Genomic DNA, 13,860 nt, shown 5'->3' on the forward strand with positions numbered 1-13,860 from the left:
CGCCTCAATCTCTCACCTCACCCCCGCAATCACTCACCACACCCCCACAATCACTCACCTCACCCCCCAATCTCTCACCTCACCCCCGCAATCACTCACCTCACCCCCGCAATCTTTCACCTCACCCCCCAATCTCTCACCTCACCCTCCCAATCTCTCACCTCACCCCCCCAATCTCTCACCTCACCCCCCAATCTCTCACCTCACCCTCGCCATCTCTCACCTCACCCCCAATCTCTCACCTCACCCCCGCAATCACTCACCTCACCCTCCCAATCTCTCACCTCACCCCCCCAATCTCTCACCTCACCCCCCAATCTCTCACCTCACCCCCCAATCTCTCACCTCACCCCCCAATCTCTCACCTCACCCTCGCCATCTCTCACCTCACCCCCAATCTCTCACCTCACCCCCGCAATCACTCACCTCACCCTCACAATCTCTCACCTCACCCCCCCAATCTCTCACCTCACCCCCCAATCTCTCACCTCATCCCCCAATCTCTCACCTCATCCCCCAATCTCTCACCTCACCCCCCAATCTCTCACCTCACCCCCCAATCTCTCACCTCACCCTCGCCATCTCTCACCTCACCCCCAATCTCTCACCTCACCCCCGCAATCACTCACCTCACCCTCACAATCTCTCACCTCACCCCCCCAATCTCTCACCTCACCCCCCAATCTCTCACCTCACCCCCCAATCCCTCACCTCACCCCGCAATCTCTCACCTCACCCTCGCCATCTCTCACCTCACCCTCGCCATCTCTCACCTCACCCCCCAATCTCTCACCTCACCTCCCAATCTCTCACCTCACCCCCGCAATCTCTCACCTCACCCCCCAATCTCTCACCTCACCCCCCAATCTCTCACCTCACCCCCCAATCTCTCACCTCACCCTCGCCATCTCTCACCTCACCCCCCAATCTCTCACCTCACCCCCCCAATCTCTCACCTCACCCCCCAATCTCTCACCTCATCCCCCAATCTCTCACCTCATCCCCCAATCTCTCACCTCATCCCCCAATCTCTCACCTCACCCCCCAATCTCACCTCATCTCCCAATCTCTCACATCATCCCCCAATCTCTCACCTCATCCCCCAATCTCTCACCTCACCCCCCAATCTCTCACCTCACCCCCTCAACTCTCACCTCATCCCCTCACCTCATCCCTTCTCAGTTTGTTGTCGTTGCCCCCACCGCGCACAATCGATTCGCACGCCTCTTCACTCATTTCTTCCCTTTCCGGATTATTTTCCATAATACCCCCGTCCATCCTCTAGCTCATCCCTTCTCTTCGCTCTCCCCTCGTCTCTCCCCTCGTCCCTCCCCCCGTCTCTCCCCTCGTCTCTCCCCCCGTCTCTCCCCCGTCTCTCCCTCGTCTCTCCCCCGTCTCTCCCTCGTCTCTCCCCCGTCTCTCCCCTCGTCTCTCCCCCCGTCTCTCCCCTCGTCTTCCCGCGGCCTCCCCAACTCGCCTCAGCCTGCGAGCTCTCGTCAAAGGGGCCCCACTCGGGTGTCGCCGTCCCCGCCATGTCGCTCCTTCTCCGCCCGCCGGTGTGGGGTGAGGGGGGCTCAGCTCCGCGATCTCCTCCCGAGTCCCGACCTCGGCATCAACAACGACAGCGGCGACGACGACAACAACAGCAACAGCAGCGACAACAGCAGCGGAGGGACAGCGACGCGACGAGACGAACAGCCAACAGCGAGCTCTGTCCCTCCCCGACGCTACGACCGCGGGTGAATGGCCGCGACGCGAGTATTCGGCGGCCACCTTGGTCTGGGAAATACTCAGGCGGATGGAAACGTCCCCCCCCCTTCGCCCCTCCTCACTTCCCCCCGCCCTGAATGGTTTAGCTGGGGAGGCGGCGCCACCCCTCGCCCCCACCGAGACGTCGCCCCCTCCCACCGCCTGCCATCCCCACCTAAGATGGCGCTGCGGTACAATCGTAATTTTATATTATTGGTTATTTCGGTAAAGTCACGTAGAAGGGCACCCCAATGGGCTCCCCCCTATCTCCGGTTGTAGCCAACATTTTCATGGAGAAATTTGAAACTGACGCCATCCAGACTGCCACTCTGCGCCAACCTTATGGAAGAGGTACGTGGATGACACTTTTGTCATCTGGCCACATGGCCAGCCTGCTCTAGACCAATTCCTCGACCACATCAATTCCATACACCCAGCCATCAGATTTACCATGGAAGTGGAAAAAGATGGCAAGCTACCTTTTTTGGATGTCCTAATAAAAAAGAGACCTGATGGTTCAATGAGCCACTCTGTCTACAGGAGAGCTACCCATATGGATGCTTACCTGAAACCGGATTCCCTCCACCATCCATCCCAGAAGAATTCCCTCATCAAGACTCTGCACCATAGAGCCCAATGCATATCCGACCAGGAACACATAGCCAGTGAACTCAAGCACGTACACCAAGCTCTTGAGGCTACTGGTTACTCCGACTACACAATCCGCAAAGCTATCACTCCAACCATGAAGAAGGACCCTCTTGAGGAGCCTTTCAAAACCATCACTTTACCCTACATTGCGGGGATTACAAAAAAAGATCTCCAAAATCTTGAGTAAACACAAGATCCAGGTCCGTTTCAACACATTACATAAAATCCGTGATCTGGTTCCGTCTATAAAATATGTGATTCCGGACATACAGTACCCTGGCGTCTACAAACTAAATTGCCTCTGTGGTAGTAGTTACATTGGAGAAACCAAACGACATGTCTCGGACCGCATTCGTAAACACAAAGCAGACCTAAAACACGGTAGGACCAACACCTCGGCCGTGGCAGATCACTGTTATAATTCAGTAGGCTCACATGACATTGACTTCTCCAAGACAGAGGTTCTTTGTAAGCCATCTGGCTACCATGAGAGATTTGTTCATGAGGCTATCCACATATACAAATACAGAGACAATTTCAACCGAGAAGATGGATTCTGGCTTAGCAATCATTGGAAGGATTTGATAAACCATTTGGGGTCTTAATTGATTGTTCACACTTACGGTGGCTTTCAGACCGCATCCATTATTTTCGTCTCCCCCCTCCTCTTTTGCGAACATAGATGGACTCGTCCATCTGAATAACTGCCAAATCGCTCTCCGTGGTGCTAACGTGAAAAAAACACCACTTTTTTCAAATTTTCTTGCTGTGGTTTTCACACCTGATGATGATTGCTTGTGTTGCAGTCGAAACGTCGTGATAATTTTATTGTTTTATATTTTTATTATTTTATTGTTTCCCTTCTACGTGACTTTACCGAAAGAACCAATAATATGAATCCCTGCAGTCACGAAAGCTTTAAATCTAAATTTTATCATAATTTTGCTTCTTGATATTAGCCAATCAAATGACGGGGGCGTGTCGCATCATTATCCAATCCGTAAATCGATTGGCAATGCATCGACACAGCGATTAACACGCAAAATTATCATTAACCTGCGACAGGGACTCCTCAACTTGCGAACATTCGACTTACGAACTTTCAAGATATACGAACAAATCTGTCCCTACTCTTTGGTTCTTTCGGTAAAGTCACGTAGGTATAAAATACAATAAATTATATCACGACGTTTCGATTGCAACACAAGCAATCATCATCAGGTGGGAAAACCACAGCAAGAAAATAAAAAAATTCCCACCTGATGATGATTGCTTGTGTTGCAATGAAACGTCGTGATTTTATTTATTTTATACCTAAGTGACTTTACCGAAAGAACCAAAGAATATGGATCCCTGCTGTCACGAAAACTTAAAATATAGATTAAACTTGTCCCTATGTCCAGTTGCCTGTTCTGACCGAGAGGCGTAAGTTCAATCGCTGCGCAATAGATGGCAGTGGTGGCGTCTGCAGAACGTGAAGAACCTGTGGCATCGACATCAACAGATTATACAACTCATCTTCTGGGTTCGTTCGGTAAAGTCACGTAGAATGGAGATAAAATAATAAAAATAATAATAACAATAAAATTATCACGACGTTTCGGCCACAACACAAGTAACCTTCCTCAGGTGAAGAAACAGGACTGTCCGGAAGACAGCGCTTGAGTGAACCCTGCCAAGCTTGGAAGCGTCTTTTAAGTTGTGTGGGAGGAACAGAGTGCCTTAACATAGGAGTTTACATATAAATTAGCATGTAACTGGGGGATTAGCATGATGTTGGTGTGAGGGATTAGCACCACGGAGAGCGACGAGCTTTGTTCAGACGGACAAGTCCATCTATGTACGGAACGGAGGAGGAGGGAGAGGAGTTTACATATCAACAGAAAATTAGCATGTAACTGGGGGATTAGCATGATGTTAGTATGAGGGATTAACACCACGGAGAGCGACGAGCTTTGTTCAGACGGACGAGTCGATCTATGTTCGGAATGAAGGAGGGGGAGGAAGAGGAGTAAACAGCCACGGTGCGCTGCTCTGTCCTGTGTTGCGTTATAACTATACTATAAACTAGACTACTATACATTACAATATTATACCTTCCAATCTAAACTACATTGTATAATATCGTATCCATAGACAATCTCCACCCTTGAATTATACAAAGCGTTACTATACACTACCCTATACTTTAGACTATAAAATCTTAGACTTGGTGTATTACACTATGTATTATTCTACTAACCCTACTGTATACCACACTGCTGTATATTCACTATACAATTATGGTACTATATATTGCCTTATGAATTATGTTAAACATTACACTGTTATACTATTTATTATCATACAAAATGCTATAAACTATACTATTGACCGTCGTGTGAAATGTACTAAGAGGCAGTGCCAGCGAATGGACTGCATTCTGAAAGTCACCGTAAAATACGATCAATCAAGAACCGAAATGGTTTATAACGTCTTTCCAATGGTTACAAAGCCGGAATCCATCTTCTCGGTTGAAACTGTCTCTGTATTTGTATATGTGGATAGCCTCATGAACGAATCTCTCATGGTAGCCGGATGGCTTGCAGAGAACCTCCGTCTTGGAGAAGTCAATGTCATGTGAGCCCACTGAATTATAAGTGATCTGCCACGGTTGGGGTGTTTGTCCTTCCGTGTTTCAAGTCTGCTTTATGTTCACGGATTCGGTCCGAGATATGTCGTTTGGTTTCTTCAATGTAGCTGCTACCACAGAGGCAACTTAGTTTGTACACACCCGGGTACTGTATGTCTGAAACCACATCTTTTACAGACGGAACCAGATCACGGATTTTATGTAATGTGTTGATCGGACCTGGATCTTGTGTTTATTCAGGATTTTGGAGATCTTTTTTGTGACCCCCGCAATGTAGGTTAAGGTGATGGTTTTGAATGGCTCCTCAAGAGGATCCTTCTTCATGGTTGGAGTGATGGCTTTGCGGATTGTGTAGTCGGAGTAACCATTAGCCTTGAGAGCTTGGTGTACATGCTCTCCGTGGTGCTCATCCCTCACACCAACATCATGCTAATCCCCCAGTTACTTGATAATTTATATGTAAACTCCTTTGTCAAGGCGCTCTGTTCCTCCCACACAGCTTAAAAGACGCTTCCAAGCTTGGCAGGGTTCACTCAAGCACTGTCTTCCGGACAGTCCTGTTTCTTCACCTGAGGAAGGCTACTTGTGTTGTGGCTGAAACGTCGTGAGAATTTTATTATTATTTTTATTATTTTATCTCCATTCTACGTGACTTTACTGAAAGAATCCAGAAGATGAATCCCTGCAGTCACGAAAGCTTTGAATCGAAAGATTATACAACTATTAAAGCCATTCCCCGTGTTTAGTGTGCACACCGTACAACATATTTGGAATTGACAGGAGTAAAGTTTGACTTACGAATAAATCGACTTACAAACAGACCTCTGGAACCTAGCTCGTTCGTAAGAAGAAGAGTCCCTGTACAGTATCTTTTATATTTGTTTTTAATATGGATCAACTGAGCAGGTTTAGATATAATTAATCTGAATTAACGATCCAAAATACTATATATGGGTAAATCCACGCCCACTTTCTTCCATATATGAGGGCGCATCTCTAATCAGTGATTTCGTCAGGCATACGATTTCATCGCTCTGACAGTGCCGGATGTTCGCGTGCGTCACCAATCGCCCCTGCACGGGCGCGCCTCGCTTAACGACCGAGATGCGTTCCGCGAAAACTACCTCGGCAAAAAGCGAACGATCGTCACTTCCTCCCCCCCCCCCATTGACTCCTCCCCACGTTAAAAGCTGAGGTATGTTTTAGCCTCGAAAATGTTCTACTCGTGAACGAATTTTTAACACGAGAAATACACATTACTGTACAATTTTAAAATAAAGGAATAAAACATAAAATGTAACACTTACCACACACAATGAAAGATCCTCCGTATAGCCTATCACCTCCTCTGATTAACACGTAGGCTTTTGCGACGAATATCATCCATAATATAGGGTTTTTTTTGGCTGAGAAGGCATAAATATAACTGTGTCGTTAAACCCGCCACCACCCGAGACAGCCAATTAGTAAGGTTTATCATGTAAACAGAACGTGCCAATTCGTTACCAGTACAACACACCGGTGTGTTGGAGAGCAAATCCACAAACAGCACCGGTGTGCTGTACTAGCCCGGCCGTCTATGTCTCACTAGTGGCAATGTTTACACTCCACACCAGCTACTTATTTCAGTCTGTGTTTGTCCTAGGGGAGTCCAAGAATTGGCTGTGAGCGGGAATCGAACTCGGGTCGCCGGTTTCGTATCGTCGTGAGATACCCGTTAGCGCCACCACTCCCCACACCGCACCCACCCGCCCGAATCACGCGCTTACACAGTATATCGCAACTGGTAAGCAAACAGCTGCGGTCCATGGTGCTCCCCATGCTGCGATGGAACGCATTTATAAATTGGTCTCTACTCGTTATAGCTAATCCATGGAAAAGAATGCTCGTTAAGCGAGACACGCCTGTAATTGTTTTGTACTGTTTGATTGTATCACTGAAAAACTCAGGTAAGGGCCATTGAGCTGTATAGCTCTTTTTCAGAAGCGACCTGGCCACAAATTAGAGCCTAACGAAGTGGCTCATCATGTGGCAATTTGTATCAGAAAAAATATTCTAAATGCATGTTTGTCAATGTGGCGAGAAAAATCGGAAGACCCGGAGAAAAATCCACGCGACCACAGGGAAAACATGCAAACTCCAAATATACAGGCGTCAGGGTCGGGATCAAACCCATGACCACCTGCATACCATGTGAGGGAGAGAACATTTCGCTACCGTGGCGTCTGTAATTATTTTGTACTGAGTGAATTAGTCACTGCTTTCCCTTAATCTCTCTTGCAATAACTCTGCCAGTCGCTTGATGGCCTCCTCTACCCAGTTTACATTTCCTCTTTACACAAGAAAATGTATCAGGATTTTCAAGATTCAAACAACAGGTGCTGAAATACATCACATCTGTTCTGTTTTATTGTCCTAGCTGCTTTCCTCTGTTTTTACGTCTTATTTTCTGAAACCTTAAACTTTCAATATTATCTCCAATATTCTCTTCCCTATGCCAACCAAGTCTGCATCTTTCATTCATATGCTTTCCTAAAATGCCTACATTCTGAGCCGTATAAGGATCAGCACAATCATTATTTTGTATAATCTTGATTTGAAGCTTTTGTGACTGCAGGAATCCATACTCTGGTTCTTTCGGTAAAGTCACGTAGGTAGAAATAAAAAACAAATGACAACCTTTTGATCGCAACACAAGCGGTCGTCATCAGGCAACGGAGCTCCTTTGCCTGATGACGACCGCTTGTGTTGCTCCTTTGCCTGATGACGTGACTTTACCAAAAGAACCAAAGAGTATTTTGTATGATTTCATATTTGTTTAACCCATTGCCTAACCGTTTATTTATATGACCATCTACCAGGCAACAACTATGGAACTAAACTTCAAATGTTCTCAATGTTTCGTAGTGTAAATGTATATTGCATGTGTAGTGGGTAAGAAGGGAGAGCGATACTTCACTTGAGGCAACACTTTATTTTAACAATAATAAACCTTAACACGAAGGAGTAACTGCCCCTTCCACCCAATACTCTAAGGAGGTATATCCTCCAAGCTAACGTGCCCTAACACACTAGGGAGGCTAACTCCGACCCGACCCCGGCCAGGGTCCGGGTCCTGTCTTAGGGCTTCTCTTCAGGGTGACGGCTTCAGGTCTTCAGGTGGTGGCTTCAGGTCTTCAAGTGGCAGATTCAGGTCTTCAAGTGTACAATAGCAGCCGGACCCATTCAGGGGTCCGGCTTAAATAGTCAGTCCCGGCTCTCTCCGCCCCTAGCCACGCCCTCCTCGAACCTTCGAGAAGGACCTGGGCTGTGGACACGTCATCCCCCCAGCCCCCTCTTGTGCGTCCTGGGGTCCGTACCTCCGGTCACGAGCCCCCCCCCCCCCCCCCCCCCCCGGGTTCAACCTGAGTGCCACGGCCCAACTCGATCCGGGCACTCTGTCGACCCGGGGCTGGCACTACATCCAGAGAGCAGTGGCATTCGTGCATCAACACCCAGTAATACCACTACACATGCAATGTATACTACCAGTTTATGAAAGGGAACCTGCTACAAATGTAGTGATATAGGGGGATGCCACTGCATGACACGTAAGACCGGTCTGTGTGTGAAACAGGGGACACGCTGCTTACACCACCCACAGCACGGCAGTTGTGCGACATTACACTCCGTGTGCAGGGCCAGCCCTGAAGGCTAGGGGGCCATGGCACTCCGGATGAACCCGGAGGGCTAATGGCCGGAGGTACCGGGGGTGGGGCCCCCAAAGAGGGGGCTGGGGAACCCCTGGACCAGTTCCAGATGCCTCGGGAAGGTTTGAGAAGGGAGGCGTGCCTAGGGGCAGAGGAAGCCCCGGGACCGATTATATAAGCCGGACCTCTGAACGGGTCTGGTTGTTGTTGCTCACTTGAAGACATGAAGACGTTCTCCTGAAGAAGAAGCTGAAGACAAGACCCGGACTCGAGTCGGGGTCCCAGCTTAACAGCCTTCCCCAGTTGTGTTAGGGCTCGTTAGCCCAGAGGGATTACCTCCGTAGGTTACCTGGTGGAAGGAGCAGCTACTAGAGTACATTGTTGTAATAAACGTGTTGCCTCCAGAGACGCCTCGCTCTCCATTTATACCCACTACACAAAGGTGAAAAATACAGGCTCTGCCTTACCTTAATTTGTGCCCTACGGAAAAAATATCTCCCTCCGAAAAATTACACAACCTGTACTCTATTATTATTAGAAGCTGGGAAAGACAGCTAATAAGTACTGTAGTTAAGCTATTTTAACAATGGATCCAACTTGGATAATTTAATGCAGGGTGCTTGAGTAAATATCATGCACAGAGGTAAACGGACACACACGGCGCATGGAAACCTTAACTGAGTCTCATGACAATTTTAGGAGGGACCTGCCAAGTTTTCTGTGGCAGGGGGCAATGACTGCTATGTCTAACCACAAATTAGTAATTTTCGGTATAATTTTGCTAATTTAGAACGTGACGCCGACACACAATGGCCTACTTTTGTGAATGTATGTGTAGTGACTTAACTTGGAGACGAATAAGAGTTGGAGGCACTTTCTTTATTAACCACCACTATTGCGGTTAACACTTTATAATAAGTCCGCCTGTGATCAGCGACGTTACTCAGTCAGGACAGTTGGTAGGCTGCCTGACTGATGACAACCCGAGATGGTGAAGATGGAGACGACGGCAATAAGTATGGTGAAGACGATGAGAAGAATGACGAGAAGAATGGTGAAGACTTTAGCAGCACGATGGGGATCCCACTCCAAACGACAGCCCCGAGCGCTCGCTCAACGCCCCATTTTATGTTCCCAGCGTGGCCTCGCTCCGCCCCAGCCACGCCCCCTCTCTAGAACCTATTAGCGGGTTCCCGGGCTTCCCCCATGTGCCCCTTCCGTGACCTTTCCCCCAGATATCCCCTCTGGTGTATCACCTGGCCTGCTGACATCAGGGCTGCTGTAAGCCACATTTCCCCTTCCCCGCCAGCAGCCAGCGCTATGCTGCTACATTACTTATTCTATGCCAGTACATATGTATAGTACACTTATTTCGCAACGTACGTAGCTACCCGTGCTGTGAAACAGACGGCACGCATTTATTACGGTTTAATGCACCGCATTAATAACCAGGTGCATGATTGCACAATCTATAAAACTGCATACCAACACAACACACATGACAACGGTGTCCACACCTGTGTAGTGTACTAATTCAGAGACATGAGTAGGAGGCATCATCTCTCTTGTTTGTTCCAGCTCTCGCAGCCATAGAGGATAACTCCATACCGGGTCGGGACAGCCAACACGCTTCCAGACCCACAGCTTGAAGAGGCGAAGACCACGACGACAGCAGCATGCCGAGTTCCATTCCCGATGGCAACAGCCCTGACTGTGAGTCGGAGCTCACCTTTTATTCTCCCCAGTGTGGCAAGGCTCCGCCCGCGGCCACGCCCCTTCTGGATCCCCCAGAAGGCTCCGGGCTTGGCCCACGGGTCCAACTGGTAGAGCGGGCTGCTACCCACAATTCCATTGTCCACCCATCTCCCAGCAACACGCGCTACAGTGACTCATTAAATGTCACTACACCTGTAATGAAATAAGAATCGAACGTCACAACGTTAACATCAAATTAACAATCGATCACACGGGATTGAAAACGCTCCTGGACTCATACCCTACACATCAGCGCAATCAAATCTTGACTTAAAGCTTTCATGACTGCAGAATTGTTTTTGTTCTCCGTGACTTTACCAAAGGACGCAAAGAATATCAGCGCAATCATTTATTAATATTTGACTCCAACCACTCCCTGAGGCACTAAAATGACAACTTCCAACTACTTTTCTGCATCCCTGGATATCTGCAGGATGCCTTCTCAGAGACTCTTGTCCATTAATTATCAGCTCGGTTTCTGTGGGCTTTATGTGTGCGGTCAGATACCGTAAGGCAGTGGTACCCCTGGGGGTACGTGGCAATGCCCCAGGGGGGACGTGTGATAATTAATAAATGTACGAAATTGTATCATACATGAGAATCATTGGTGACTAAGCATGTACGAATCTGCCAAAATAAAAGAACTATGATCAAATGTAAATTCATAAGGTATCCTAGAACGATATAAACTGATAGTAAACAATGCGGGTTTCCAAGAGTAACCAGCGAGCGAGAACAAATTACGTCATGCATGCAGAGCGTCCGTGACATTTTTTTTCGTAGCTTGCATTCACTAATTAGTTAGGATACCTCAGAAAATAGACAATAGGTTAAAATATTGATTATATTATTATTCATACATTTATTTCTCAAAACCATCTTGGTTCAGGCAAGGGGGGTACTTGGTTGAAAGAAAATTCAACAAGAGGTTACACAGTTGCCAAAAGAGGTCGAGAACCACTGCAGAAAACTCAATGCAGGAAGAAACGTGGTGTCCAGTCAGGGGTGGAGCAACAGAGGGGGGCTTCTCCAAGTCCCACATTAAATACAGTAGAGCGGAGTGATACAGTACGCAGAATGATACAGTTATTAGTCCTATCATCTCACTGTGTGGACGTCGTACATTGTATCTCGCCAAACTTTATCTTTACAATTATTTATTTGAATTTTATTTTCTATGAATACGTTTTTCGATTAACGCGGCACTTTTCAGGAACGAATCGACCGCGTTAAACGAGGACTAGCTGTAATCGGATGTGTTGCAGGAAGTTTGTGCATTCAAAGTTAAAAAGAAGAGGATTTCTTCAATGCTGAATAGTTGAGCTGTTTGCCAAGATTATCTACATTGGAGTCTCCTCAATTCATCACAAGTAAGGGGGCATTTAAAACTGTCAACATTTTATTGACAGGACGTCACAAGTAGTAGCACTGGTGGGGGAGGGGGGTCCACTTTGTAAAAAAGCAAGTGACAGCTCTAACAATGCACGCTTGATTTGCTACTTCCTCTATTTCTGTACACGAAAACAGAGAACCAAAAAAACATTGGCTAACCACTTCAAATAAAATTGAGTAAAATCATGCGAATATTTATTTTTACATTTGGCATGTAAATAGTTGCACACACAGATGTACATTCTTAACTTCACGGATTTTTGGATGTAAATCACATTCGTCTGCCATTCATGCTGCTATCTGTGAACCACCAGAGATTTACATGCAGTCCATTCTCCTATAATGCGTGCTTTAATAACGCGAATTGGATACAACGCAATGCCTGTATTAGGGAACAATTTTTTTTAAAACGCGGATTCGAATTGGATATAACGCGATTGAGTGAACAGAACTACGTCACGCAAATACGAATGAGCGGATGTACTGCTGCCTCGGCGTAGCATTGCACAAGACAGGATGCTGCTGGATGCTTCGAGATGCTACCCACGCGCCTCACTCTTTGTTCAGCCTGCGTACGCATCTCACGTGTTATCTCGGACTGCGCCTTACCCCCTATATTATTTTTTTAAACGCGATTTTTCCATAACGCGGTGTGCTTCAGGAACACAACTGCCGCGTTATAGGAGAACAGAGTGTATACAATATGATGGTGAAGCACTGTATTGTGATTGCAATTTATATCAGCCGTGATAGTTGATGTTTGCGCACCATCGCGTGGAACTTGCCTGGAGTGATGTTTGTTCCTCTTCACAGGTTTGTCGTGCCTGTAATAAAAAAAACACCTACAATGAACGGGGTCAATATTGAATGAACACGGGGATTCATTGCCTCTTCTGTAGCTGGGCGGCGGCGACACACACGTGTCCGCTTGTGCGTCACAGGCAGGGTTGGTGGGGGGCCACGGTGGTGTGCTTAATTCAACACCTATCCTACCGGACATTTGTCAATAAAAAACTGTATAGCTCATCGGATTCCTCCAGTCTAAATAAAGATTCTGTTTCTGATGCGCACGTATAACCTCGGATGAGACAAGTATAAACACGTTCACAGACTATTGTTTAATAACTGTGTGGATATAACAGAATCACGAATTTCAATTACTGCGGATAACATTTTTGTGAGCAAGAGGGTTTGTCCTGGATCGCGGGGAGCGGTGGTGCAGTGGTTAGTGTAGTACGCTAGGAACCCGGTGACCCGAGTTTAATTCCCGCTCACGGCCAACATCGGCGACGAATATCTGAACCGGTCCTGGGCCTCTCCTTGGTTGACTCAGCCTTAAATTAATACCTGGTGCGGTGTGTAAACATTAGCACTGGAGAGACAAAGGCGGCCAGGCATGGTGTTGGCCACGCGCTCCCTCATGGTCCAAGTTGGCTTTCATAGGTGCTCCCAAACAGCGCTTGCCCCAACATTCTGTTTAGGCTATAAGGGGATCTTTATCTTTGTTTTTTACGTCCCACCGGGTTGCCGCTTATCTGGATTTGACATAGGACAGACTGGGAATTTGCATGTATTCAGGCGGCATGACTGGATTGTACCGATATCTGGTGGTATTGTGTTGAACTTCATCACGGTATGCTGCACACTTTTGATAGACGCAGACTGACTGAGAGGTATGCCCGGCATTGGTCTGTGGACAAGGTGGCAACACCACTTGCCCATGCAGCAGTACTTTTTAGGAATGTCCTCACAGGTTGCATACAAAAAAAAGTATCACTTATTTTCTTAAGACATTCAAAGGAAACTTTACATTGTGAAACTTTTAATGCTGCAGTAAGGGATGAATGAATGGTATTCTGCAGAGGTCGCGTGTGTACGTAGCACTCAGACAGGTGTATGCAGGCTAAGGCACACTTCGGGGTTTGCATTGCAGGTGCTCAAATGAACACAACGTTCCCTGCAAGAAATACAGCACGCGTGTAATCCCGGCAT

The 13,860-nt window shown here is 47.2% G+C and overlaps 1 protein-coding gene across 1 annotated transcript in view; it reads right to left on the reverse strand.

Annotated features, from left to right (window-relative positions):
* Nucleotides 1-1,768, reverse strand: part of YIPF3 (Yip1 domain family member 3) — a 28,234-nt gene extending 26,466 nt beyond the window's left edge. The window contains exon 1 of the mRNA XM_032954023.2: nt 1,478-1,768. Within this exon, the coding sequence (XP_032809914.1) occupies nt 1,478-1,534 (57 nt within the window). The 5' untranslated portion in view covers nt 1,535-1,768. The remainder of the gene's footprint in view (nt 1-1,477) is intronic.
* Between the last annotated feature and the right edge of the window lie 12,092 nt (nt 1,769-13,860).

This window comes from Petromyzon marinus, chromosome 14, assembly GCF_048934315.1.
Source record: "Petromyzon marinus isolate PM22_M1 ecotype Great Lakes invasive population chromosome 14, UKy_Petmar_22M1.pri1.0, whole genome shotgun sequence".
Taxonomy (NCBI): domain Eukaryota; kingdom Metazoa; phylum Chordata; class Hyperoartia; order Petromyzontiformes; family Petromyzontidae; genus Petromyzon; species Petromyzon marinus.